Genomic DNA, 25404 nt, shown 5'->3' with positions numbered 1-25404 from the left:
AATAATTAATCTGAATATTAACTTAAGTCATAATTTGAATCGAGTTACTTGGACACTTATTCGATTCAAATGATACAGATCAAATGATTTTTTCAAATATACGTGATATGGAATAGTGATTCGTTGTTGTTGTTGTAGTAGTTCATTTTACGTCGCACTAGAGCTGCGCAATCGGCTATTGGCGACGGTCTGGGAAACATCCCTGAGGATGATCCGAAGACATGCCATCACAATTTTGATCCTCTGCAGAGGGGGTGGTACCTCCCCTTCGGTAGCCGACGACCTGCCAGCGAAGTCGAGCACTTTACATTAGAACAGTTTAACGAGGACCAATACCGCCCACCCTCGGTCCCTACGCAGACTGATACAAGTGGTCACCCACCCGCACACTGACCGCAGCCAGTGATGCTTGACTTCGGTGATCTGCTGGGAACAGTGTCTTAACGATCAGTCCACTGCGGGACGGAATAGTGATTCGAATCATATGAGACGGAACAGTGATTCAAATCAAGTGATTAGGGACAATGATTCAGTTCATTCATTCAAATCATGTAATTCGGATAAGTGATTCAAAACAAGTGATTCAGATCACTAATTCAGCTCAAGTGATTCTGATCTTTGAATCCAATTAAAGATTCGGGTCAGTGACTTCCATGAGTAAAGCAATTCGATCAAATAATTCAAAAAACAAAACCTAATTGGTGTGTTTTTTAAGAATGATCAATGAAATCTCTCTCTCATCACCGATTTCACATTCACAACTCGTATGCAGTGCGAACGGTCCCTTACTAAAGTGATCTTAAGTTGGGCAGAAATAGTGCTTCTTGTTTCGTTATAGGTTTTTAACTACAACTTTACAGTTTACATTTATATACGAGCCTTTGTAAACAAAAATGTTCAAGTTGGATTTTTTTAATTTAAATTTTGTACTTTTAAATTAAAATAAGTTCATCTTTTACAAAAAGGTACAACCTATTGCCGATTTCTGATTCTTTATTATGTTTTAGAATGCTGTATTTTTTTGCTCTTTTCTGTGTGAATTTGTGACAGAGAAAAAATTTGTAATGTATAATCTCTGTTCCCTTAATACTTCGTTTCATATGATCTGTTGTAATCGGCGCAGTTCTTTTCTCTTCATTATTTGACCAAATTAAAATGTCATACACAGACATTTAAAATCTCAGGCAACTAAAGTATAATTTTATTTCGTTTTAATCAGGGATATGCAACTTTTTTTCAGAGTGGAAAAACCTTCAGGGTAAGAATAAGTTTATTCTAACCCACAGAGAGAAACTCTTGTAAAAAAAAAAATATCAATGCCCTTCTTATTTCGACAATTTTTTATGTTCTTACAAAAAACGGAAAATGAGTTAAAGATGAGATCTTATAATAATATGAAATCGTAATTAAAATAATAGGAAACGGTCAATGTACAGTAAAAATGCAAGTTACAGTGCCCAACCCAAGAGGCACCCTATTCTATGTACTAATTCAAATCTATAAACCAATTTTTTAAACATCAATCGCAATCTAGTTTGTATTATATCACATGAAGTGTTAAAGCTATTTAGCACAATATTCTTAAATTTGAGAAAATTAAAAAGTAACAGTGTGAAAGAAAAAATAAATTGATTGAGTTTCTTAAAAAATCCGAACACTTGTTTGTGTCATTCAATGTTTTACACAAAAACGTATAGTCGAACTTAATTTTATAATTGTGTAAAAAACTGTTTAAATATCATAACTAAATTTTATAAGTATAATCAAGTGCTCTTTTTATTTTGAGGATTTGCTATGTTTTTACTGAAAACAATGAGGTTTTACAAAAATTACATTGTTAGAAGAACAATTTTTTTAAATTAACAAGTCTCTTACATTGTTTTCTTACATTCTCAGTTTTTTTCTTTTAAGAAATGCTAAAGATTTTGCATGTTTTCTATGCTTTCTCTGCACCTATTCTATTTTATAACTTTTTTTTAAAAAAAAAATTTTTTTTGTTTAGTTTAGTTTTTTTTTTAAATCCTTCTTAAAAGTGAGATTTTCTAATAATCAGAAATCGAGATAGAAATTATAGGAAAATGGAAATTTTTATATGCATTGAAATCTCCAAGGTACACTGCATAATGCATGCTATTCTACTCTCAAATCAAATTAACAAACTGTTACTACAAATTACGTAATATCATAGGAATTTTCAATAATTTTTTTTAATTTCCTTCGCATTTTTTTTTCTATTTTGAATAGTATTAACATAAAATTTATGCTCTTAAAAGAAATTAATGTTTCCTTACTAGGACATTATAATATCCATTACAATCTTTTGGTAACGCTTATTATGTTGTTTTTTTTCACTTTATTTCAGTTTATTGTTAATTTGTATTTGGTTTTCATTTTGATCTAAACATTATATATTTTTTTCCCTGTCCTTACTTAAGAAATATAATGTTGATGAGAATTCATTATTCACCCTATTCAGTCATTTAACAATTCCAGTATTATACTTATTTTTGTAAAAAATACTAGTGATTTCATGTTTTATCTCTCATTATAAAAATCTTCTATTTTATCCCAGTTAAACTGGAAATATATAAGGCCAAATATATTCTGTAGATATGTGATGTCTTATTATTATTACATTAGAAAATCTATATAATGTAATTCTATGCTACAGTTCTCCACACTAACTTTGTGGGCGTAAAGAAAATTTTACAATAAAGAAATTTCTATGAGTATGAAAGAACTATTAACTTTTTACATTATTTGCTAAGCGATTAAAATTTCGATAGCTAAACAAACCAAAATTAATTTTTGTTCCTAGTTCCCATGCTGCAAAAAATTTAAATCTTTTTTTTAAAATAATAAATACTTAAGTACAAATATTGTATTTTAAAGCAGGGGTCTGTTCAAACATTTTGTGAAAGGTCCGTATTTGTAAAATTGGGGGGGAAATTACTCCTAATTTGTGAATATAGAATAAACGTTAAGTCACATTCTTTCAACGAAGGTCCTGCTTTTGTGAATTTGTGCAAATAGGGTCCTGCTATTGCAAAAAACTTTTTCAAGGAGTTTTTTAATTGCTATGTTCAACACTCTAAAATTATAATTAAAAAAAATTAAACTTTAAAAAATAAACAGGAATTGCTGCTATTAAATTAGAGATGCAACATACAAATATTTGGTATTTAGACTATACTGCTGCTGCAGAACATTAATTTCGGACAAATAAAGGAAGAAGCGTCTGCCGAAGACAAAACTTAGTTCGTTTGCAACTGTAAATTATTTTGTGAAGGGTCCGTTAACAGACCCAAATTTCTTCTAAACAGACCCCTGTTTAAAGTATTTGTATAAATTATTTTAAAGCACTTAACTATTGATCTGTTTCAGACTAATATTGCCGTATTTAGTAAAGTAAGTTTAAAGATAAGTGAAATGATTTCTATCGAACAAAATTCCATAGAAGACAACACCCTAAGTTTCAAGGATTGTGTTATAAAGATCATCTACTGTAATAAACAACAAGATCCTTGAGCTTTTGTTATAGCTTTTCAAAACACCAGTATTGCTTTGTCACTAACATGAACTTAAAGTCTTCGAATTATAAATGGGTACAAAGCTAGGGTTATTCCATACAAATTTGCTCAAAGGTTCCATACTAAAAGATTTGTTCATATAAATTTAGAAAATAGAATATTGCAGTTAAGTATTATTATTATTTATTTATTATTTTTTTTTGTACTTTTTTTAACAAGAGGAATCAATTAGCTTTTAAAAACTTTGTATTGAATCTTCATATATTAATAAAATATTATTTATAGTCCAACCAATTAAAAAAAATTCTGTTTAATTAATAAATTGTTTATACATTTTAGAATAAAAGATAATTTGTAAAGATGGGGTCAGATGAAGATTATCTCATTTCCCAAGTCTTAAATTGTATGAAGTCAGATGTAGCTGCAGCGAAGTCATGGATGATCTTCTCCAAATCAGCATTTCCTCAGAGCTTCTCTGTTTTGTTTCAAGGCTATAAAATGGAATGCAATGAGCAGAATTTAATAGAAAGTGCTCTATGTCTGTGCGATCTAATAAAGAAATTTCCAAATGAACCTATCCTTATCAACGAACTGAAAAATGTTGCCAGAGTTCTAAGCACTGATAGTGATGACTTCTTGAAAAAGATATTTGAACAACTTCCTGAGGATATTAAGTATGAAGTTATGCTTATTGTGACACAGAATGCTCAAACAGTTGAAGAACATTGTGAATTGACACTCTTGTTTTTGAAAAGAATGCCTAATGCAAGATTACTACAACATGGTAGTAATATTATTGATACATTGTTGACTGCTGAAGATAGACCGGGCACACCTGTCCCAATAAACTTATTCAGAAAAATGCTAGTGTGTGATGCTTTGCCCCTAATTTTGCGTGTGTCTCAGTTTGATTATAAGTTTAAAATTGTCTTTCAACTTTTGCAAAAAGCTATTGAATTTTACGTCTGCTGCATGTTTACTCCAGTAACTGCCCAGGAAGGATCTATCAGGAAAGATGTAATTGCACAATCAGATGTTAATCCTGATGAAGGTTGGAAACCTCTATTAGGCTTATTGGAGATGGTTGCCCTGAGATATCGCTGGAGCTATCCAGAAATGTTTGTTACCAATTTTAGCGACACTAGCTTACAGCAGTTGCTTTCCTTATTAAAGAGAAAAAATAAAACACTTTCTAGTTTAACTAGTGAAAAACATAGAAGAGAAGAAATGTCTGGTTATGAAGAAGCTTACTTTTGCTTAATTGTAACTTTTTTCTACTACCTTCACAGTTTTGGAAGACTTATGTTTCCAAAATCATTCCCGAATTCTAATGCTGGAACATCAAATTATATCCTTATGGAAGGCATTACTTTTTCGCAAGAAGAATGTTCCAAAACAGTTAGCAGTGAATATAAAAAAACAGAGAGAGGATATGTAGTGGTAAGTAAATATGCTACGGCAGAAGCAACTAACATGCTTGTACCATCCTTTGTAACCACTGTGGAATGCTGGGAACTGTTGCATCGACACCAGCATTTGTTGAAAGAGTTTAAGTGTTTATGTAAAAATATTCAGTTAGAAACCTGGCCTGTGTATCAAGAATTTTATATGGATATGCTCATATATGAAAGAGGGCATAGAGATGCTGTAGATCATTTAACTAGGTTAAGAGATAGTGCTGCTGATCATGTACATAAGAATAAAATTGTTTTACAACTAGCTAGTTGCTATCATTTCGTTAATGACTATAAGCGATGTCTGAAAATACTGTTTGAAGTTATCATGAATTTACCTACAACTAGCTCTAATTTGTCTAAACCTCCCCTTAGTAAGTGCCCGGCTAGGTTTACATACTTTATGGGCTACAATAATCGTGAGATAATTCAGTATTGTGCATCTATGTTATTGAAACAATACAAATATAAAGAGATAACTGATGAAAATTATAAAGATATGTCTTTAGGCTACATGTTAGTTTTAATGCAATATGACATGGAACACGAATATGAAATGTTGCATAAAATCATTGATATCATAAAACAAGCGAAGAGCTTCTGCTTTCCAAAATTTTTTAATTACATTATAAATGTGGATATTTTAGAAGAGATAGCATACTTAGCCACTACAAATGGTGGAAATGTTAATTTAGAAATTCTGTCTACACCTACATTTCAAGCTAGTAAACAACGAGCTGTTACACGTGGAATTAATAAAGGGGCAAAAGATGATTTAAAACAAGCATTTGTAAATCAAATGTCTAGATGTTATGATAACATTGACAATTTGTTTATAGATTTTATTAAAGAGGAACATAGTTTATTGTTAAGACCCTTAGGGGATGCATAAAAATCTCCACTTTCATGAAGAAGAAAAAAAAAGTGCATTATCATAGTTAAAATTGTAATGCAAACATTATAAGGTGTTTTCATGTACAGTGCCCCCCCCCCTTTAAAAAACAGACCACCCTGTATAGCTTCTTATCTAATGGTCGGATCTTCAAATTCTAAGACTCAATCTTAATGGCTCAAGGGGATGACCTCAAATATGCTAATTAATAAGTGTGGACAATTTTTAAAGTTAAGAAATCAGGCACAAAAATTTACTTTTTTAGAATGAACATACCGTTTTTGGCGGATTCGGATTTCTGACATTCAAAATATTGAAGGTAGTCACAGTCTAGCAATAAGGTCATAATATTTTGGTCAGGAATGTGCCCCGAAAATTGAACACCTTAATTTTAATTTTACTTTTTGCATATTTCGTTATATCTGGAGAACTTTTTGCGCACAATTAATAAAATCCCTTGCAGAAAATAACTTTCAGTAAATATTTATTATTTTATTTAATAATGGTCGAAAAAAATTTTGAATTGTAAGGTATAAAATTTCTTGCATCATTTTAAAGAATATAATTTTACATGGCAAAATACAAAATTTGAGCAAAATCGATTGAATAGTTCCTGAAAAATGGAATATGTGAAAAATCAGATATTTAAAATACCATTTCTCAAAAACTATTCAACCGATTTTCTTTCAAATTTTGTATTTTGCCATGCAAAATTTTGTTCTTTAAAATTACACAAAAAGAAAAATGTAAACCTTACAATTCAACATTTTTTACGTGGAATTATCTTTTGTTAAATGAATTTTATAATTGTGTGCAAATTTTTTTTAATTTGCTTAAAAATTTCTCAAGATGCGGCATTACACGGAAAAAATAAAATTAACATTCAGACGTCCTAACTTTGAAACACTCTCCTCACCAAACTATTGACAACATATTTGATACAATATACATGACCAAACTATAGACATCCTAAAAAAACCATATTTCCCAGATAGTGGCTACCCTATATTTTGGGGGTCAAAAATCTGAATTTATCAGAAAAAGGTGTGTTTGTTCTGAGAAAGTATATTTTTATGTCTGTTTTCTCAACTTAAATTATCATTAACTCATTAATTAGCATATTTGAGCTCACTCCTTTGAGCTATTAAGATAGAGTACTACAACGTAAAAATCCAATCATTACATCAAAAGTTATTCAGCAGTGGTCTTTTTTTCCAACAAATTTGTCAATTTTGACTTCTTTAGAGATTGTTGTTATTTATAAAGATTTTTAGTTTATAGAAATGTGTTTCATAGATATTTTTTTTCTTTCCTTTTTTCATCATAACTAGCTTTTAAATATCAGGTCTAAATTTAAAATCCACAGTTAGGTTAGTTTGTATATATAAATTTATTCAAAAACTTTACTTTAATTTTTAATAAAGTTCTAAATTCTTTGACTACAATGAATTATGCATTGTATCGAGTTTTATATTAAATTTTATGGTGTTATTCTGTTTTCAAGAGCTGTAAAAAAAATCGTCTAATTTATTGATGCCAGTGGTGCTTAAATAATTATAGTAATTCATTTTTACTAGTAATTAGTGTGCTGTGTATTAGGTACTATGTTTATAGTTTCTTTACTGCCTCGAAAAATGTAATAGAAGCAATGCTAGTGTATTATTCGCTCTTAAAATTTTACAAAATAAATTTTTTTTTCTCTGTTTAACTGTTCTTAAAAACATTCTGAATCATTCATCGCTGATTAATAATAATACATATATATATTATTAAAAAATACTTATTAGTTGCTATTACATACAGCATATGTTTAATTCATTTTGTAATTTTTATGTTATCCCTATTGAATATAAAAAGCCTGACATTAAAAAATTAAAGAAAATTATTTCAAATTGTAAAAATGTCTTAAAAATTTGCTTCACTCAGTTTTTAATTAAAAGTTTTTTACGATTAGATTTTTTTTTTCTATTAACAGATGAATAAATTTTTTTTTATGTAACACAAAAAGGTCTTAATTTTATTACTTATTTGTTTTTATAATGCTGACTAAATAGACAAACAGTTTATGTGACTGAGCTGAATGTATTTTATACTCCTTTATTTAAAATCATTTTAAAATTAATTGTAAGACAGTGAATTTGTGTCAACAAAAATTTTGAAGTATTTCATATTGCATTCCTCATTTGAAGCATACCATATTTCCTATATTTAGCTACCAAATTTCAGTCTTTCTGCTCAGTACTTTAGATGCATTTGCTGAAATTTAATTAACATTTTATATTTACTACTTAAAGGTCAAAAAACAGAAGCAATAAATTGAATTCGCAAAATGTCCAAGATTTTCTTTGGTTCATCCAAATAGAGCAAAGGCATAGTGACTGTACAATCCTCACTTTCTTATGTTATGCAATGCTTCTGTATTTAATTATAAAACAGCTCATCTAAAATTGAAAATACAGTGCAGAACCTCTTATCCGGAAATCAGATAACCTGAATGAAATTCGGAACCGGAAATTAATTTTCTTCCATTAAAAAAAAATTTTTTTTTCTTGTAAGATTTTGAGCCCATTTTGTTATCTAGAGCGTACGGCGTATCGAGTTGACGAAAGAACTGATTTAAAGGACGGATCAAAAGCCGTTTGTAGACGAATCTCACAGAAGCACAAATAGCTTATATATGTTATTAATGTTAATAATAACATATATAAGCCTGTATATAATTTTTATTTCATAATTTCTTTCCTTATTTAAACTTAAGTGTATTATTATTTATAATTTTTTATTATTTCTGAAACTATTTCAAAGCTATTATATATGTAGCGATTCAGAAAACCGGAAAAATCAGTTATCCGGAATCACGATGGTCCCGATCGTTCCGTATAACGGTTCTCTACTGTATATAATTTGTCGTAATTAAAAAATAACTTTCAATTGCAAATTTTAATTGAGTTCTTAATTCAATGAACAGATAATTGTGCACTGTTTCTCATTTTTATTATTCTATGTGTTTTAGAACATTTGAGAACTTTGTAAAAAGTATTAAAATTTACAATAAAGTTTGATAAAAATTTTAATTTTTTTTAACTCTCTTTTGTCTTTTCATACTTTGAAATAGAAGGCCTATTAATGATGCAATCAGGTTAGGAATGTTGGGAGGAAGTTTTTTAAAAATTCACATACAATTATGGTAAAAATAAATTTTCTTGCTCTACTTTTAATAAATAAAAAATAGTAATAATAATTTTTTTCAAATTTGTGAGGGGAAATATTTATGTGGTAATCAGTGCTTCATTTTCTTTAACAAGTATAATTTTTTTGAAAAGCTAAAATAAGAAATCTGAGACTTTGAAAGCTTAAAAGTTGGGGATTAGGAAATTTGTTGGTATTTATCTCATATAAATTGGCTAAAATTCGCTGTTTTTTTATATATTTTTTTTTAAATAGTACTGATTTTGATAAAAATTATGGTTATGTCTAAGCCTGAATCAAAGTATTTTTATTAGTTTTAAAACAAAAAATATTTATGACTCTTAAAGGACATTAAATATTTTAAAGTTTTTCAATTTAAGTTAAAAATTTAATTAAAGAATGACATTTTCTTATATCTATAAAACTGTTTTTTTTGCGCTGTCATGCCACAGGTCCCTGGTTTGATCCTCGGGTCGGGCAAGGTTGACTCAGCCTTTCATCCCTTCAGTGGGTCGATAAATGAGTACCAAGCATGCTTGGGAACTAAATACTGGGGGTTCCGCATTCGGCTGACCACCTGACTGGAACATCTGCTCCTGCACCTCAGAGCCCAAGGTCAAGAAAACTGAGATGGGCACAGTAGGCCTTGGCCCTCTATGGGCTGTCGCGCCACTGAGTTTAGTTTAGCTTATAAAACTGTTTTAAGTATTTTTTTTATTATCATGGTAAACTATGTGAGCATGATAAGATAGGCGACTCACATTTTCTTTCATTCATTCACAGTACACAAGGTGTGTTTAGAAGGGCGACCTGCCCTTTCTTCTTTTTAATCCCTTTAAATGCACCCTCCTCACCCTATTTGTAAAAATAAGCCTGCATCTCTGAAAAACACTGCTTTTTATTTCATTTTTTCAGGAAGAATGTTTTCTTAAATACTTGTTTTAATGAAAAGTCCTTTTTGATTTATTTAGTTTATCTTTAATTCCTTCATTTTAGTAAGATTTTTCACATGTTGTCTAGTTATATAGTTAAAATTCGCATGAGATTCTTTTTTAATAATTTGGATTAAATTTTTCCAAGATATTGTTCTATTAAATCAGACTATTAACCAAAGTTGGGATTTCTTTAAGAAAAAGCATATATATTTTTTCAAGACACTGAAAAGTATTTAAAAGTCTAAAAATGATCAGTACAATTGTTCATCAATAAGTATTAGCTTAAATTTAAACACATAAAATTTAACATAATACAAAAAAGTTTAAAAGTCTCCTTTCATATTTACTCTTAAAAAATTAATTTGATATTTTCTTATTTTACTTCTATTCTTCTTATTTTACTTCTATTCATTATGTTAAAAACTATTTAACCTATTATGTTTTATTTTTAAATGGATTATATCTTATTTTCCTAAATAAATATAAATATGTACTCTCATATCAAGATAAATAATGTATACTTATTATTTTTAATTTAAATATTCCATTTAAAAAAAATTAATTCACTATTTAAATAATAAACACACAATGGAAAATTTAATTAAATTAAATCGATTAAATTAATAATTCAGAATAAGCAAATAAAGTAATTTTGATTACTATAAAAAATATTTAATTTGTTAGGATTATTCTTAATTGGTTAAATTTTTATTATCTTTTCTTTTTGGGGGGTATATTAATTTTTAGTGATTTTTAATTTTTTTTTTGAATGAATACCTTTTATTTAAAAATGCACCTTTAAATTATTATTTTTTCGTAATTTTTAGTTCAAAATATATATTAAAAAAAAAAACTTTTAAGTTGTTTATCAATTAATCATTTTTTTTGAACAAAATTCATTCACCTATTGTCTTTTAGCTTACCTTTAATTATTTTATGAAAACTCAAAATTTTTCTGTTATTTTGATAATGCATTATATTGTTGTTCTATTCTTTTTAAAAATTTATACATGAAGGTTAACAGTTTATTGGACTGTCAGTGTACACAACACATAAATAGTTAACACCTAATAATTTACATATTTTCTCTTTGTGCAAAGTATTACTCACATTTTTATATATTTTTTCACTACTTGGATAAGTATTTTCAGGTATTTATTCTTTTCCGGGTGGGTATTTTTTTCTTATTTTCCCACTTTTTACATCTTATGCCTGTATTATATATATGGAAATATATAGTTACTTATTGTACAGGGTGCATAGCATTTTTAAAAAGTGCTTAAAGGTGCTTATTTTTGTTTTTTAAAAGCCCTTAAAGGTGCTTTTTTCATTCAGTGTTTTTAAAAAGTGCTTAATTTTCTTTTTTTTTTAAATTAGGTGTTTCCTTTACCATGTTGATTTTTGCTACGAATTATGCAAAAAGACACAGTTCACATTGTTCTATTCAACGTTTTCACAATTAATTCAAACCCAATCAATCTACTTTGGCATATTGTGAGTCTGTAGCGTATGAAAACGCCATTCATTTTACATGATTCAAAATTTCATGATTTTTGACAATTGTCAAAAACAATGTCAAAAGGTTTTTTTTTCACGACATGGCGGTGAAAACAAGATAAAACCGTCAATTGTCAAAAACTTTCCAACATTGCCTAGTTGTGATATTTTTTTTAAAGTGCTTAAAAATATTTTTTGAGTGCTTGAAATGTGCTTATTATTTGTTGAATAATTTGGCTACGCACCCTGTTGTAGTAATATGTAATATTTGGTTACATATAAATAAAATCAATTTTTTATAGTAATGAAAACAATTAAATTTTTTTGAAATACCCTGAAATATGTAGTGTTCAGTAAAATCTAGATATAAAGGAAATTAAATATTTTAATTTTATACCTTGTGTAATATATGTTCAAATGTAATTAGTAATAATATGAAAAATAATTAGAATTTATTTGTCTATAATAATAAGATCCTTGGTCCTATCCTCCGGCAGGCAAAGGCTGATTCAGCCTTTCATCCCTTCAGTGGGTCAATAGAATGAGTATCAAGCATACTTGGGGACTAAACACTGAGGGTTCTGCATCCGACTGACCACCCAACCAGAGCACCTGTTCCTGCACCCTCGAGCCTCAAATCAAGAAAACTGAGATGGGCAGAGTAGGCCTTGCCCTCTGTGTTGCACCATTGAGTTTAGCTTATAATACATAAGAAATTCAATGTTAGACTTGAAGATTAAAGAAAAACTTAATAATGGTTTATTAAAATTTATAAATAAAACATTCCATAACTGCCTTCTATCTATATGCTATGAAACTGTCACAAGTGTCTCATCTTCTGCTGGTTGAATATTCACCCATTCTGTATCAATTGATGTATTTTCCATTTGGAGAGTTTGTATTATCTCATTTATTTCCTCGTTTTCTTCTTCATTACAAATATCAGTATTTTCTTTAAGCTCATTAGACTTTTCCTCAGTGTTGTCTCTTCTTTTTGACTTATTCCAAATAGTTTTGCATGCACCATAAATCCCTGTTGTTGCAACAGTAGCTGCAGTTATTCCAACTTTTGTGACAACAATTAAACCTTTAACCCCAACTATTTTCATCAAAGAGAAAGGGCTAGGAATTATTTTTCCGTTATTGTAGTTCCGTTGATAAATGGATACTATAGATCCTGCAACGATTCCATTTGTAAAACCAATAGCTGGGAATGCTGATGATACACCTGCAGTTACAGCAGCAGATAAGGCAGCAGTTTTGACCACAGACCCTATACATAAAAATATTAAATTTTATTTTATGTTAATAGATACCAGGGTATCAATGCTTTTACTCTCACAGTTAGTAAAATAAATCATTAACCATTTGAATAGAAAAACAAAGACACTAATAAAAATTAATAAATGAGGGGGCAATTTCAAATAACTTTAAATGGCAGACAATATTTTAAAAATATTTTTATTTACTTTAGTTTAAATAATGAGACTTATTTAAGAATAATGTTACTAATTTATTCAACTTTAACAAAACAATTTATTGAATATAAGATATATTTTCAAATTACTATTGATTTTAATTTATGTCTATATTTTTGTCATAGAGTAAGATACTGATAGGAATAACAATGTTGATAGAATGAAAAGAAAAAATAATAATAAATAAAAAGAAATAGAATTATATTACTCACATCCAGCTTCTTTTATTTTTTGCTTTATCCCAGAAGTAACTTTCTTCTTAATTTCAGCTGTCTAAATTATAAAAATATAATTTAATTCTGAATCGGTAAATTAATGAAAATGCAATATTATGAAATATATAGAAACGTTGACATAGCAAAGAAAAAATAAATTTCAAAAAAGGGACTATGCCTTTAATAGATTTAGATATAAATTAGATAATACATAAAACTTTTGAAGGATTAAAAGAGTAGATTTCTATTTTTTAATAAGATTTTTATATATCAATAAATTAGCAAAAGTTAAAAACTGCCAATGTGTCAACTCTATAGAAATTTTAACTTCTTTTTTGGAACCCCAGTCCAATGGCACTTTCAAAGTCTGAAGATTTTGCAAACTAATGTATTTTTGTATTAATTACAACCCCATAACTACTTGCATATATTGGTATGAAACTAGTAGAAAGGAATTCAATGGATCTTCCCATGTGTTGCGAAAGATTAGGATTGTGCCAATGACATTGTTTTTATCTTCACATATAATGGAGACTTACAGAAAAAGCAAATCCGAAGATATTGCAGCAGTGATTGAATATAAAAGGGAGTAAAATAGATTAAAAAAGAGGAGATTGAATCAAAAAAATTAAAATAGCAAATATAGGAAGAGATGGAGGAACTAACCAACACAAATTGTGAATAACCAAGGCTCAAAATTGATAAAGAAGTCTAATTAGTATCTATATTTGACCTGAAATGTGTCAAATTTTCTGACCAAATAAAATTTAAAATTCCAAATTGCTTTCAAATGCAGATTCTAACTATGTCTTGACAAAAATTAAGTACAGTAAATGTTTTAAAAACTGATGCTGACAATATTACAAATGCAGCTTTTTCTTGGGTGCCTGAAGGTGAACTTACCAGAGGAAGAGAAAACTATCTTTGAGTCACCTGATGCTTAAAGAGTTAAAACAGAGGTAAAATTGGAAAAAATCCAGAGCTGCAATGAAAAACTGTAAAAGTTGAAATGCCAGAAATGATGGGTGCCTTATATGCAAACAGACATTAAAAGATTAAAGAAGGAAAACTTGAGTTAAAATTCATTGTAGAACAAATTTTTATGTTAAATAATTGGAAACTTTTAAAAAATGTATATATATTTTTGAAAAGAATAAAATATTTATTTATTATTCATTTCCAACACAGGTTTCTTGAATATTTTAATTATAAAAGAATTAAAAAATTGTGGATTGGCCCAAAATCTATAAATTAATTTAAAAACATTTCATCAGAAATTTATTTTACATATTAAAAATCTAAAAAAAAAAAAAAAGATTAACAATAGAGATATTTTAATATTTAAGGTAGATAACACATTTAATTATATTAGGCGTATGTATAGATGCATTGGACTAGGTCCTAAGGTTTACAAATTTAAAAATTAAAATTTTATTGAGAATTAATTAAATTTTTTAGCATGTAAACAGTGTTATAAAATAATTAGAGCTGAAAAAAAACATACCATTTTTTTAAAATCTTTTCAAAATTCTGAAAAAGAAATTGAAGAACAATCATTATTTTATAAATTATAAAGATATCATACAAATAGTCAAAGCTACAGTACGATTATTTGATAATTTAAAATACTTTCCATATCAACAGAAAACTATTAGTTTTGATATTGAATATTTTTTTCAACACTCTAAGTTCAAGCCAATTTTTTCAACAGTCCAATTTTTCTTATTAATTTAAAAAAGCTTTTTAATGATATATAAAATACTACGAATTTTATAGGAAGATTCAACTGAATTTTTGTTAATTTGCCTTTTGCATGAAAACCCTTTTCTTCTTAAAAAGGAGTTAGATTTTATCATTTTTTTTTCTTTATTTGAGTGCTACAGTCTGTAATGTGCCAGTCATTTTTCAGAGAGAAAATGAATGATCTTCCAGTTCACTATTTTCTTTCGATTCCTAAAAAAGTTATTAATAGTAATTTCTTTTCCTTTAAATGCTCCTGTTCTACACAATATTCTTATGTTTCATGTTTAAAATAATTTCAGGATTGACAATCCCTGGTCAACAGGTTGGAACTACAATGCCTGGTTTATCAATCATTTTACTGAAAAAATTCTAAAGATGGAAGTAAAAGAATAATTTTTTTATATCCAATACTGTTGCAATAGCTCAGAGTCTTAAATTATTTTCTTCCTTCTTAACACCCTGCTGGGTACAATGAAGGAAGAATGAGAATATTTGATTTTTTTTTTTTTTTTTTTAAGTATCTTTGTTTTGTAAGTGATAGTTGTATACAGAGTTCAAGCAATTAAACTCCTGTAAATAGCTTTTGAACAATTATATCAGTCACTTATTAAAATTGTTAGAAATGCCTGCTCTAGTTCCTTTAGAATTCTATTTTGAAAAGTAATTTTCTTGTAAGAAATTTTTTTTTAATATTTTCTTTTCATAATATATCTGCTCTTGTAGTAGAATTTTGCACAACTTAATATATTTTCAATGAATGTTGTCTCAAGTTAATAAATTTTCAAAAATAATTAAGGGATTTGATAATATAACTATAATATCATATGGATAAACCACTACTAGTTAATAACAGAGTTTATGAGGGCAATAATTTTTCCATTTTTGGCTAAAAGGCAGAGAACTGTGTATAAACCATTTGGACTGCAGGTTTTGTGCTCCTAGTTTAGTATTTTGATTAAAATGAAATATTCTTACGAGAATATTTATTTATCTTACAAATTATAAAATATTTAAGTAATATGTGAATATGACTATGCTGCACATTGCATGAACCATAGATAGTTATTTTGATTAAAATATCTTTATTAATGGAACTTTTTCTCTTATAAACTTCAAATAACTAAATAGTTTGATAATGTAACTGTAAGGTCCAATGCATTGGCCACTGCTAGTTAGTAGAAATTTTTACTTACAAAGTGTCATAGTCTAAAATTTATCTTGGACACCACTTTAAATTTGACGGAGAACTCTTTGAAGTACACTAGCTCAGAACTGTCATTACTAAACTAAAAAAGAAAGTAAATTTGATTAAAATGAAATTTTAAGCTATAGCAACAAAACATGAATTATTTGGAAGATTTGCTTATTTTTCAGAGTAACCTTTAATTTATGTGCATTTTGTAAAATAGTGTACAAAATTATGAGACATTTAAAAAAGATTTCAAGTTGAAAGCACAAGCAAATGATTCATAATTTTGCAAAAACACAATAAAGATATATTTTTGAAACAAAATAAGATTAATTCAAATGTAATGGAATCAAAATACTTAAATTACCTAATGTAGCCCCATAGTATTTAAATTAACTCAGACAATGAACATTCCTCTTTCAAGTTAAATATCGGATAAAATTATTTAGAAGGAAAGTTCAGTGAAATTAAAATCGAAGACCACTGCTTGGATAAAAAAAAAAAAAGTCTCATTAAATGATTAACATAACAGCAATGGAACTTAGCTTTTTTAATCTGCCTACTACTGGATATGTTTCTCATAAGCACAAGTCATGAATGAGGTCATATTCAAAAATAGGGACTATTGTTCTGATTAAAACTCTTTCAAGGAATGAAATGTTTTTTAATTTATTTTTTAATTTCAAGGTTTTTATATAATGTTTGCAATATTCTACAATTTTAGTTAAAGAATTTTTTTATTTAGTACATATCAATAAATATTTAAACACCAAGTTTTTATCTGGAGAAAATGCTGAAAATATTTAAAATTAATATTTTATTACATTTATGAAAATTGATATTTCAATAAGAATCAAAGGTAAACCATTGTTTTGAAAGAAAATTTAAAACCCTTACAAAATTTGAGGTTTAGACTTTTTATATTTTAAAGGTAAAGGCAGAACAAATTTTACTCTGGGGCCAATAAACCCTGTACCAGCCTTGGTCATGAACAAAATAGCTATATAACCTGATTCTGCCAATCTATACTTTGACATAAAGATAATCTAGAAAAATCTAACTTTGCCTCCTTAGACAACAAAAAATAGTAATTCCAAGCGTGACTAAATATTGTTGTAACATGTACCAAGTTTCTTAAATAAGACATAAAACTATTTTTACCCTATAACTTTGAAATATTATTTAAAATGAGAGTAAGATAAAAAATAATAATAAATTCTTTCTTTATTAAATTCAAATAACAAAAACTCAAAAATAATTAATGTTTCTAAATTTTTAGTTGAACTTTCAAGTCAATATAAAAACAAGTTATCATTGAATAATTCATTACAAATATAACATAAAAATAAATAATTTCAAGAAAAACCCTGCATTATGAAAACCTATTCCTTAAGTACTCAAAATATTATGCAAACAAAATTTTAATAAAATTTCATTTTGATCTCCCCCGTCATGATAATCCTCTCTTCCTTAACAAGAATCAATTATGACATCAGCTATGTTTAACGCATTCTCTTCAATATAGAGCGTAAAAAAAAATAAACATTCAAGCAAATATTTACCTACACATTTTAGAAATGGTAAGCGTAAATCGCAAATTTTAAAATAAACTAACAACATTGATAACAGGAAAAATATCTTTATTTCAGTCAGATATCATTAAAGGAAAAAAATAAACATATTTTAAAAACACTTATGTATATGACCTCATATCAAAAACTTATCACGGAAAGCAGAAATAAGGTAACATTTATATAAACCTGTATATAAGAATGTAAAATAGACATACTTTAACAGAAAGGGGATTTAATTTACTTGCGTAGCTAATAACAAAATTTCTGTAAATTCTTCTGAGTTTGTTTACAACATAAGCTTTTGACTACCTATTTCAGTTCTCTAGGCTTTCCAGATTTAATTTCAAATTTTTTTTTTCACTGGATCATTGTAATGAATACTAGGTGGCGCAATCATAAGAGACAACCTCACTGAATGGCAGTAACACATTTCTGATCGCTGTTGAGGGAGAGTAAGAAATTGAACCATCTCTTGTTGATACAGTCACTCGAAAAAATATCGAGTGACTGTAAGCTGAATTTAATGTTGTTAATTTAAGTCGCACTAGAGCTGCACAATGGGCTATTGGCGACGGTCTGGGAAACCTCCCGGAGGATGATCCGAAGACATGCCATCACAAGCTGAATTTAATGAATGGTATTACACGGTATACGTCAGTTTAAACGAAATGAATTTGTTGTCATGGTCTGATATCGCCCATAGTCAACACAGAAGGCGACATTTGGATGAGTTTATGCAAGGCCGAATCATTGGGAAGTTGGAGGAAGATCGAAGTGTGGCTGCATAGTTCGTGATCGTGATCGCCCACAGTATTGTTTCACGAGCTTGCAACACATTTCAGGGGACAGGAACAGCTGTCCGGAGGCCTATAAGGATCGTCCTCTCATAACCACGGCAGCGGATGACCAGCACATTGTCTTTTAAGCTAGAAAGAACAGGACGGTGACAGCTGCAATATTTTTGCTTGTACTTGAAAATCGGCAATGACCGGCCCTGCACTGCTGTTCAAACTTACATTCGAAAAACCACTTCGTCCTTAATCTCTGCACACCAGTGTATTTCTGAACACAATATCGACGAATTGAAATTAAATCATTCTTTAGCCACAATGGGAATATATGTTGTATTGCAACGGATACCGGTACATGGTGGAATATCTGAGAACAAGTGGGTTAATCGGCTGGCTGAAAAGGGAACAGAAATTTTGCAGTTCAGTAACGTACCATTTACCATTAGTGGAAATATTCCATCCATAATATCTCAGATCATCGCAGCATGCATTTCGTCTGGAGACCGAACACGATTACCTCGCCAAACACCTATGCTAAATTAACATTTATACTATAGTATCTCGTACAAACATAATTTCAAAATGGACAAAAACCAATTAGCAAAGTGTCCCTTGAAAGAAGAAAAACCTTTCCAACCGATATTAGGAGGCAAAAAAGATGTAGTTGGAGTTCAGAGACTCATTTCTTTCCTTTTTATTGAATTTACTGTTATTGTTGTGAAGTTTATTACTGTTTTATCTTCTTGTAAATTTTTTCCCGCGATTCTATTCTTTTGCATCTGTGATGCATGGAGGCCGTCGATGTAAAATAAAGTACGTTTGCAATAAAATATATTTACGTATATATAAATATATATACCATTTTTATTCACTTACTTTGTTCTTGAGTGTCAGAAATCGAAATCTGTTGAGTGGAAAAAAGATGTTGATCCAGAAAAAGTACGCTTTTTAATTTGATTCTATAATTATGTGATTGTCTGTGTTATGTGATGTTAGTTCAATGATTGTCTGTTGCAAATCAATTAGCTTATTTAAGGTTAGGTTTCGAACCAAAATGAATCCTAGTACGTGAAAATCCGTTCATTAGATTAAAAGTTATTCAGGATGTTCAGAGCCTGAGCTCGAAAAGCGGGGGCTTTCATATCTCTAATAGATAATTCTTAAGGAAAAACTCAAAATGGAATTATTTGTAACATTAAACTCCCAAAAAAGTAGGGAACCTAGGCCACTCAAGCCTTATAATAAATCAGACACTTAGGATGTTCATTTTTTTATTTATAAGACTTTATTATTTATTAAGACTACCCTAAATAACTTTTAATAGTTCAGTACAGACGATATTTTAAGTTACGAAATCAGATACAAAAGCACACCTTCCCTGAAAAAACTTACCTTTTTTTTAACGGATTAGAATTTCTGACCCTCAAAATATAGTAGGGGGTAGCAGCAATTTGCGAATTACAGTTTCAATAGTTTGGTCTGGAGTGTGGTCCAAAGTTTGAACCCCTTAATGTTAATTTCATTTTTCGCGTATTTCGCCATATCTTGAGAACTTTTTAAGCCGTTTGAAAAATTTTCGCCCCCAATTATAATATTCGTTTCTCCATACAAAAATAAATTTTAGTAAATATGTATTATTTTATTTAATAATGAACGGAAAAAAATTTGAATAGTAAGGTATACAATTTTTTACATAATTTTAAAGAGTGCAATGTAGATGGCAGGAAAATTACAAAACCTGAGGGAAATCGGTCGAATAGTTCCAGAGAAATGGAGTTTAAAAATAAACGAGAAATATGAATCTAAACGCAATTTCTCTTAAGTAATAATTTCTTAATTTAAATGGTCTTTTCACGTTTGTTTTTGTGGTAGATTTAAAAAGATTTTCAAGACAGTACTGCGGAAGAGATTGCATCACTATCATAGATCCTAAGTTGTGACCTCTTTTTCGGGAATGTACGTCGCTTTTCGGCGCTCTGGTAACTTCAAAATAAGCGAGGAAATTATAGTGAGAAATTGTCCGAAAGAAAACATGTGGGAAAATGACTTGGGATATGTTCCGGAACCAAAGTTTAATTATATGGCATTACGTTCTCAAACAAGGATTTTAAGTATTGAAACATTGTCGTGTTTAGGCACATTGACCTTCAGTGAGAGCTCAAATGCGGGATTTGGATTTTGTTTTATTTTTGTTTAAATATTAATTTATGATCTCCGAAATTCCTATTTGTATGTCTTCATTTCTGATAAAAACTCTAGAATTATATGTCAAGGGTGGATATGATGAAACTCTCTGTAAATGACGAGTGCAATGAGTAAATGATAGATGAGAAGTAAGGAAAGAGTAAATTATGAGCAGGAAATAGGATCTGTCTGTATATTTAAAATTTTTTCTTTACGAAAGCTTCTAAAATTAAAGTGGGGAGGGAATTCTTTTTAAATAAATGTAATATTTATTTGTTAATTTATTTATTTTTTGTTATATAATTGTTTGCGTGATATCACAGAACTAGGAAAATCCAAAAAGACTAATACTATACCGATAACTCTGTATGACTCACAATACCGACCTGAATTTAAATTTTGGGAAACCTTATTCAAGCACAATATGTTCTTTATATGCATAAAAAAAAATAATTCTAATTTGGTTTTTTTAATAAACAAAACTATTCAATTATTGTGAAGGAACTCGAACAGGTGGTTTATTTGAAGGAAACAATATAACAATAAAATTATAAAAATAATTAATTTCCAAATATTTGATAACTTTCTGGCATCCTGCAAAAAATATTCATACTAAATGTCACAACAGCAGATCTGAATATAAATTAAGTCACTCTTCTAGGTTTTAATTTAATATATATCTTTTCTTCCATTTATATACTAAAAAATTCAGTATTTGAATATAAGTACAATTAATTTCAAATGAAAGCTCTTAACATCAACAATGGCATATTAATTACATTTATGAAATAATAAAAATCAAACGCTTTTAAGATCCATTTTATGAATTCATATCTTCTCAATGATTGCTATAGGCTCAGCCAGGCCATGGATCATTTAATCAGAACTAAATATAATATAAGTTTTGATATATTTCAACACAACAATCTACAATACTAAAATATATAATATATTTCCATTTAATGACATTTATTTTCATACTTCAAACACATATATATTACAAATTTTAACAAACTCAGCAATAAAAGACACACAGAAAAAAATTAAAAATTCATTAAATATTATAATAATATATATACATATATGCAGAGACATAAACCATTCCGGATTTGACAAAATATTGCAAAATAAATAAATAAATAAAAATAAATAAATAAATGAAGAGAGCTAAAAACTAAAATTTGCAGATTTTTGGTTTATTTCATCCCCTTTTAAAGGGCCCAACGTGGCTTAATTATAACAAATTGGTATATCACCACACAAGCCTTTGAATTAATTAGAAGTAGTAGTGAGCAAAAACCTTACACATCAGAAAGAAAAATCATCCATTAAAATACTATCACTTGAAAATATTATTCTGCTGTTTGGAACAAGTTGGCATCTCTGTACATGCATTCAAATATACATTCATTAAAAATACATATGACTAAACTAGTCTTAATTTAATTAATACAGCTAATCATTCTATTTAGAAATTAAATATGAATCTGTGTGCAGTAATCTTTTATATAAGTACAGGGTGTCCAGCAAAGGACTGATTGCTTTCAAATTTAAAAACTTCATGATAGAGGAATGAAACAGTATGTCTGTAAGCTGTAAAATTACATAGAAATTTTGAAACTAAAGTACAAAAATGTCGAAAGATGGTGCTGTGCTCCGAACAGAGTTCTCGTAAAGAATATAAATACCATAGGACTATAATCTAACTTGGGATATTCTAACAACAGAAATAAGTTGTTTAAAAGAATACATGGTATAAATCTTCTAATACAGTAGAACAGTGTTTCCCAAACTTATGACTTTTGCGTACCCTTTCCAAATTTTTTGTAACGCTGTGTACCACTAATAAAAAAATTAAAATTTTTTACTATAAAAAAATTGAGCAAAAGTTAAAAATCACAACTGGCTGTTGACACCACTAATTAGTTATTAACTGTTAACTCTGCAAAAAATAGCAAATAGAAAAATATGTAATCGTAAATTTTCATGGATAGCTTCGTTTTTAAATAAAATTTTTTGAAATTTTCGTTTGTTGCAAAGATATTTCGCATAAGAACCCGCACCCCTGCTAAACTGTTCCTATACCCCAGGGGTACGCATACCACACTTTGGGAAACACTGCAGTGCAACAACCTCATTTAACATTTTAACACTAGAACTGATTGCACTGTTGATTGAGAATAAAATTTGAGAATTTCTATAAATAAGTCAAGTCTTCCACAATCTATAGTAGATGTTGAATTGCTTGCAATTGTTTAGTTGAAAAATTATTTAACCATTACACTTACTAACGGTGATATAATTAGAACAGACTTTAATTTTTTTTAAATGTAATATTTGTACACTGTGAAATAATCACTATCAATCACTATCCTTAATCTGTAATCACTATCCTTAATTTTCCCCCAACATAAATTAGAAAATAAAGTATTTTAATAGCCAAATATATAAAAAGATGTTACGAAATACATATAGAATGCATACCATGTTTGGTTTTTAGGTAGAAAAAAGTTGCAGACTAAATAACATCTAATATTTGTCTGCCCAAATTTCATTATATGGAATGTCAAACTCAGATAGGCCCATTTCACTTTGAACTTACTGTAAGAATAAGGTTTCTAACCTCTGTTAACTACCAACTAGTCAATACTATAGAAAGTTAAGTGATATTTTTTTTAAAGAAATGTCTTTAATGTGGCCAGAGAAGAATGAGGTTTCTAACCACAATGTAACAAAATTGTAAATAACTAGATCACTTTACAATTAAAAAAAAAATTATATCACATATTACAAGAATAAGGTTACTGAAAAGTATGAATATGGCTCTGAGCAGTCAGAATTTTCTGCAGAGAAAAATTGTTATTACGTATGCTAGAAGAATAAGGTTTTTTGCCATTATGAACACGACTATGTTTAGTTAGATTACTTTTCAATGCAAAAGTCTTATTACATATACTACAAGAATAAGGTTTCTCACCAGTATGAACACGGCTGTGTGCAGTTAGAGTACACCTCTGCGAAAAACCTTTATTACATATACTACAAAAAAACAATTTATCACCAGTATGAGTCCGTTGGTGAATAGTTAGAGTGTCTTTTGTTGAGAAACTCTTACCACATGTACTGCAAAAGTATGGTCTTTCACCAGTATGAATACGGTTGTGAATAGTAAGATGACCTTTCTGTGAAAAACTTTGATTACATATATTACAAGAAAATTTTTTCTCATTGTTATGGACACCAATGTGGGTAATAAGATTTTTCTTCAAGGAAAAACTTTTATCACACATATCACAGGAAAATGGTTTGTCACCACTATGAACACGACTGTGAACCGTTAGTTGACCTTTCAGTGAAAAGCTTTTTTTACATATACTACAAGAATAAGGTTTCTCACCAGTATGAACATAATTGTGCTTTATAAGAGTACTTTTCACAGAAAAACTCTTATTACAAATTTTACATAAAAATGGTTTCTCACCAGTATGAACACGATTGTGAACAAGGAGTTGATAATCTGACGCAAAACATTTTTCGCATGTACCACAAGAATAAGGTTTCTCACCAGTATGAACATAGTTATGTTTAGTTAGATAACTTTTCTGTGAAAAACTTTTATTACATATACTACACGAATAAGGTTTCTCCCCAGTATGCACACGACTGTGAACAATGAGATTATATTGTGATGAAAAACCTTTTTTGCATATAACACAAGAATAAGGTTTTTCACCAGTTTGATTAGTAAGTGTAGGATTATTGCTGTTTGTTAAACAACTCATATTTTACCACCATGTAATAGTTGTGTTATCACAAAGTTATTCAAGATTTTTACATATACTCTAAGAGGAAGATTTTTTTAGGGTTTGTAAGAGTACAGTATTAAAAGCGGTTTAACCCACTGACGGTTCTGTGTGTATAAAGTCGTATTTTAACATGCAGTCTTCACGGCATAGCAAAACTGGTTTTTCTATGTAATTAGATAGGGAAATAGTGGATCGGGGAGAAACATTCTCCCAATCTTGCCCTTTTGCTAAACTGCCAGTGGGTTAAAGGTTCTGATAGCAAAGGCAAAAAAGTTATATAAATTATAAAACACCAAAATCATTATACACTAGAATCAACAAGGTAATATTAATGAACCCTCAGACAAAAATATCTTGTAATAATATTATATACCCATTTAAGTTATGAAAAATGATTTGTTTTGCTTGAATTCCTTACTGTGATCCTAGAAAAATTAGATAAAATTATGTAATTATCCTTTTTTGGGCTATTTTGTAGTCTATCTTCAAATGCCATGAAACAAAGAACAGTGCCTTTGACTTCAAAATGCCACCCTGAAAAAAATTAAAAAAGATATATGTCTATTCACATAACTTATCGCATATTTTGGTTTACGAAAAATATTTAACTATTAAAATTTAAAATAATTTTCCACCAGTGTAACAGTCTCCCTTACATGAAGCAAAAATGTTTATAAATATTAAATAATTTGAGGGAAATTCGTTATAATTGGAATGAGGGAAGGTTAAATGCAATCTTAGTTACTTTAACTTAACTTTTTGGAAAGAAAAATATAATTTTTTTTTCAAATTAGAATCAAAAAGTTTTGTCCAGGGATTTTTGATTTTATCAGGAAAGTTAGAAAGAAACAGCTTTATTATTTCAAACGTATGACTGAACCTAAGTATTGAAAAGGAAACCTTCTCATAATTGTTTTATTGAGATTT

The 25404-nt window shown here is 28.7% G+C and overlaps 3 protein-coding genes across 5 annotated transcripts; 1 reads left to right on the top strand and 2 right to left on the bottom strand.

Moving 5' to 3' along the window:
• The first annotated feature begins 841 nt into the window (after positions 1-841).
• IntS10 (integrator complex subunit 10) lies at positions 842-7584 on the top strand. Its single transcript, XM_016072335.4, has 2 exons — positions 842-965; positions 3870-7584. The coding sequence occupies exon 2, from the start codon at positions 3891-3893 to the stop codon at positions 5874-5876; it is 1986 nt and encodes a 661-aa protein (XP_015927821.1). The 5' UTR covers positions 842-965; positions 3870-3890; the 3' UTR covers positions 5877-7584.
• A 4649-nt stretch (positions 7585-12233) lies between these two features.
• On the bottom strand, positions 12234-24961 carry LOC107454968 (uncharacterized). Of its 3 annotated transcripts, none has more exons than XM_043040954.3 (5): positions 24851-24961; positions 16127-16219; positions 14695-14720; positions 13188-13248; positions 12234-12770 (listed from the first exon to the last, which is right to left on the bottom strand). In XM_043040954.3, exons 3-5 carry the CDS (start codon positions 14695-14697, stop codon positions 12307-12309), a joined length of 528 nt encoding a protein of 175 aa, XP_042896888.2. In that variant the 5' UTR covers positions 14698-14720; positions 16127-16219; positions 24851-24961; the 3' UTR covers positions 12234-12306. The 3 variants fall into 3 exon arrangements, with proteins under 3 accessions (XP_042896888.2, XP_015927826.2, XP_015927827.2); XM_016072340.4 differs by lacking the exon at positions 24851-24961 and adding an exon at positions 17912-18051; XM_016072341.4 differs by lacking the exon at positions 24851-24961 and adding an exon at positions 17685-17923.
• LOC107454962 (uncharacterized) lies at positions 23332-24595 on the bottom strand. Its single transcript, XM_071188062.2, has one exon. It carries the CDS (start codon positions 24451-24453, stop codon positions 23473-23475), a length of 981 nt encoding a protein of 326 aa, XP_071044163.1. The 5' UTR covers positions 24454-24595; the 3' UTR covers positions 23332-23472.
• Positions 24962-25404: the final 443 nt, after the last annotated feature.

Source organism: Parasteatoda tepidariorum, chromosome 2, assembly GCF_982258835.1.
Source record: "Parasteatoda tepidariorum strain Cologne lab strain chromosome 2, Ptep-v5.0, whole genome shotgun sequence".
In the NCBI taxonomy this organism is placed as follows: domain Eukaryota; kingdom Metazoa; phylum Arthropoda; class Arachnida; order Araneae; family Theridiidae; genus Parasteatoda; species Parasteatoda tepidariorum.
This window is presented reverse-complemented; position numbering and strand designations above follow the sequence as displayed.

What these genes read in the sequence shown, in the direction of transcription:
- IntS10 (XM_016072335.4), top strand. Translation starts at nt 3,891, where the DNA reads ATGGGGTCAGATGAAGATTATCTCATTTCCCAAGTCTTAAATTGTATG.
- LOC107454968 (XM_043040954.3), bottom strand. An exon ending in AAAAATAAAAGAAGCTGGAT is followed by an intron (nt 12,771 to 13,187) that starts GTGAGTAATATA and finishes TTTTATGTATAG; the next exon opens with GGTCTGTGGTCAAAACTGCT.
- LOC107454962 (XM_071188062.2), bottom strand. Translation starts at nt 24,453, where the DNA reads ATGAGTTGTTTAACAAACAGCAATAATCCTACACTTACTAATCAAACT.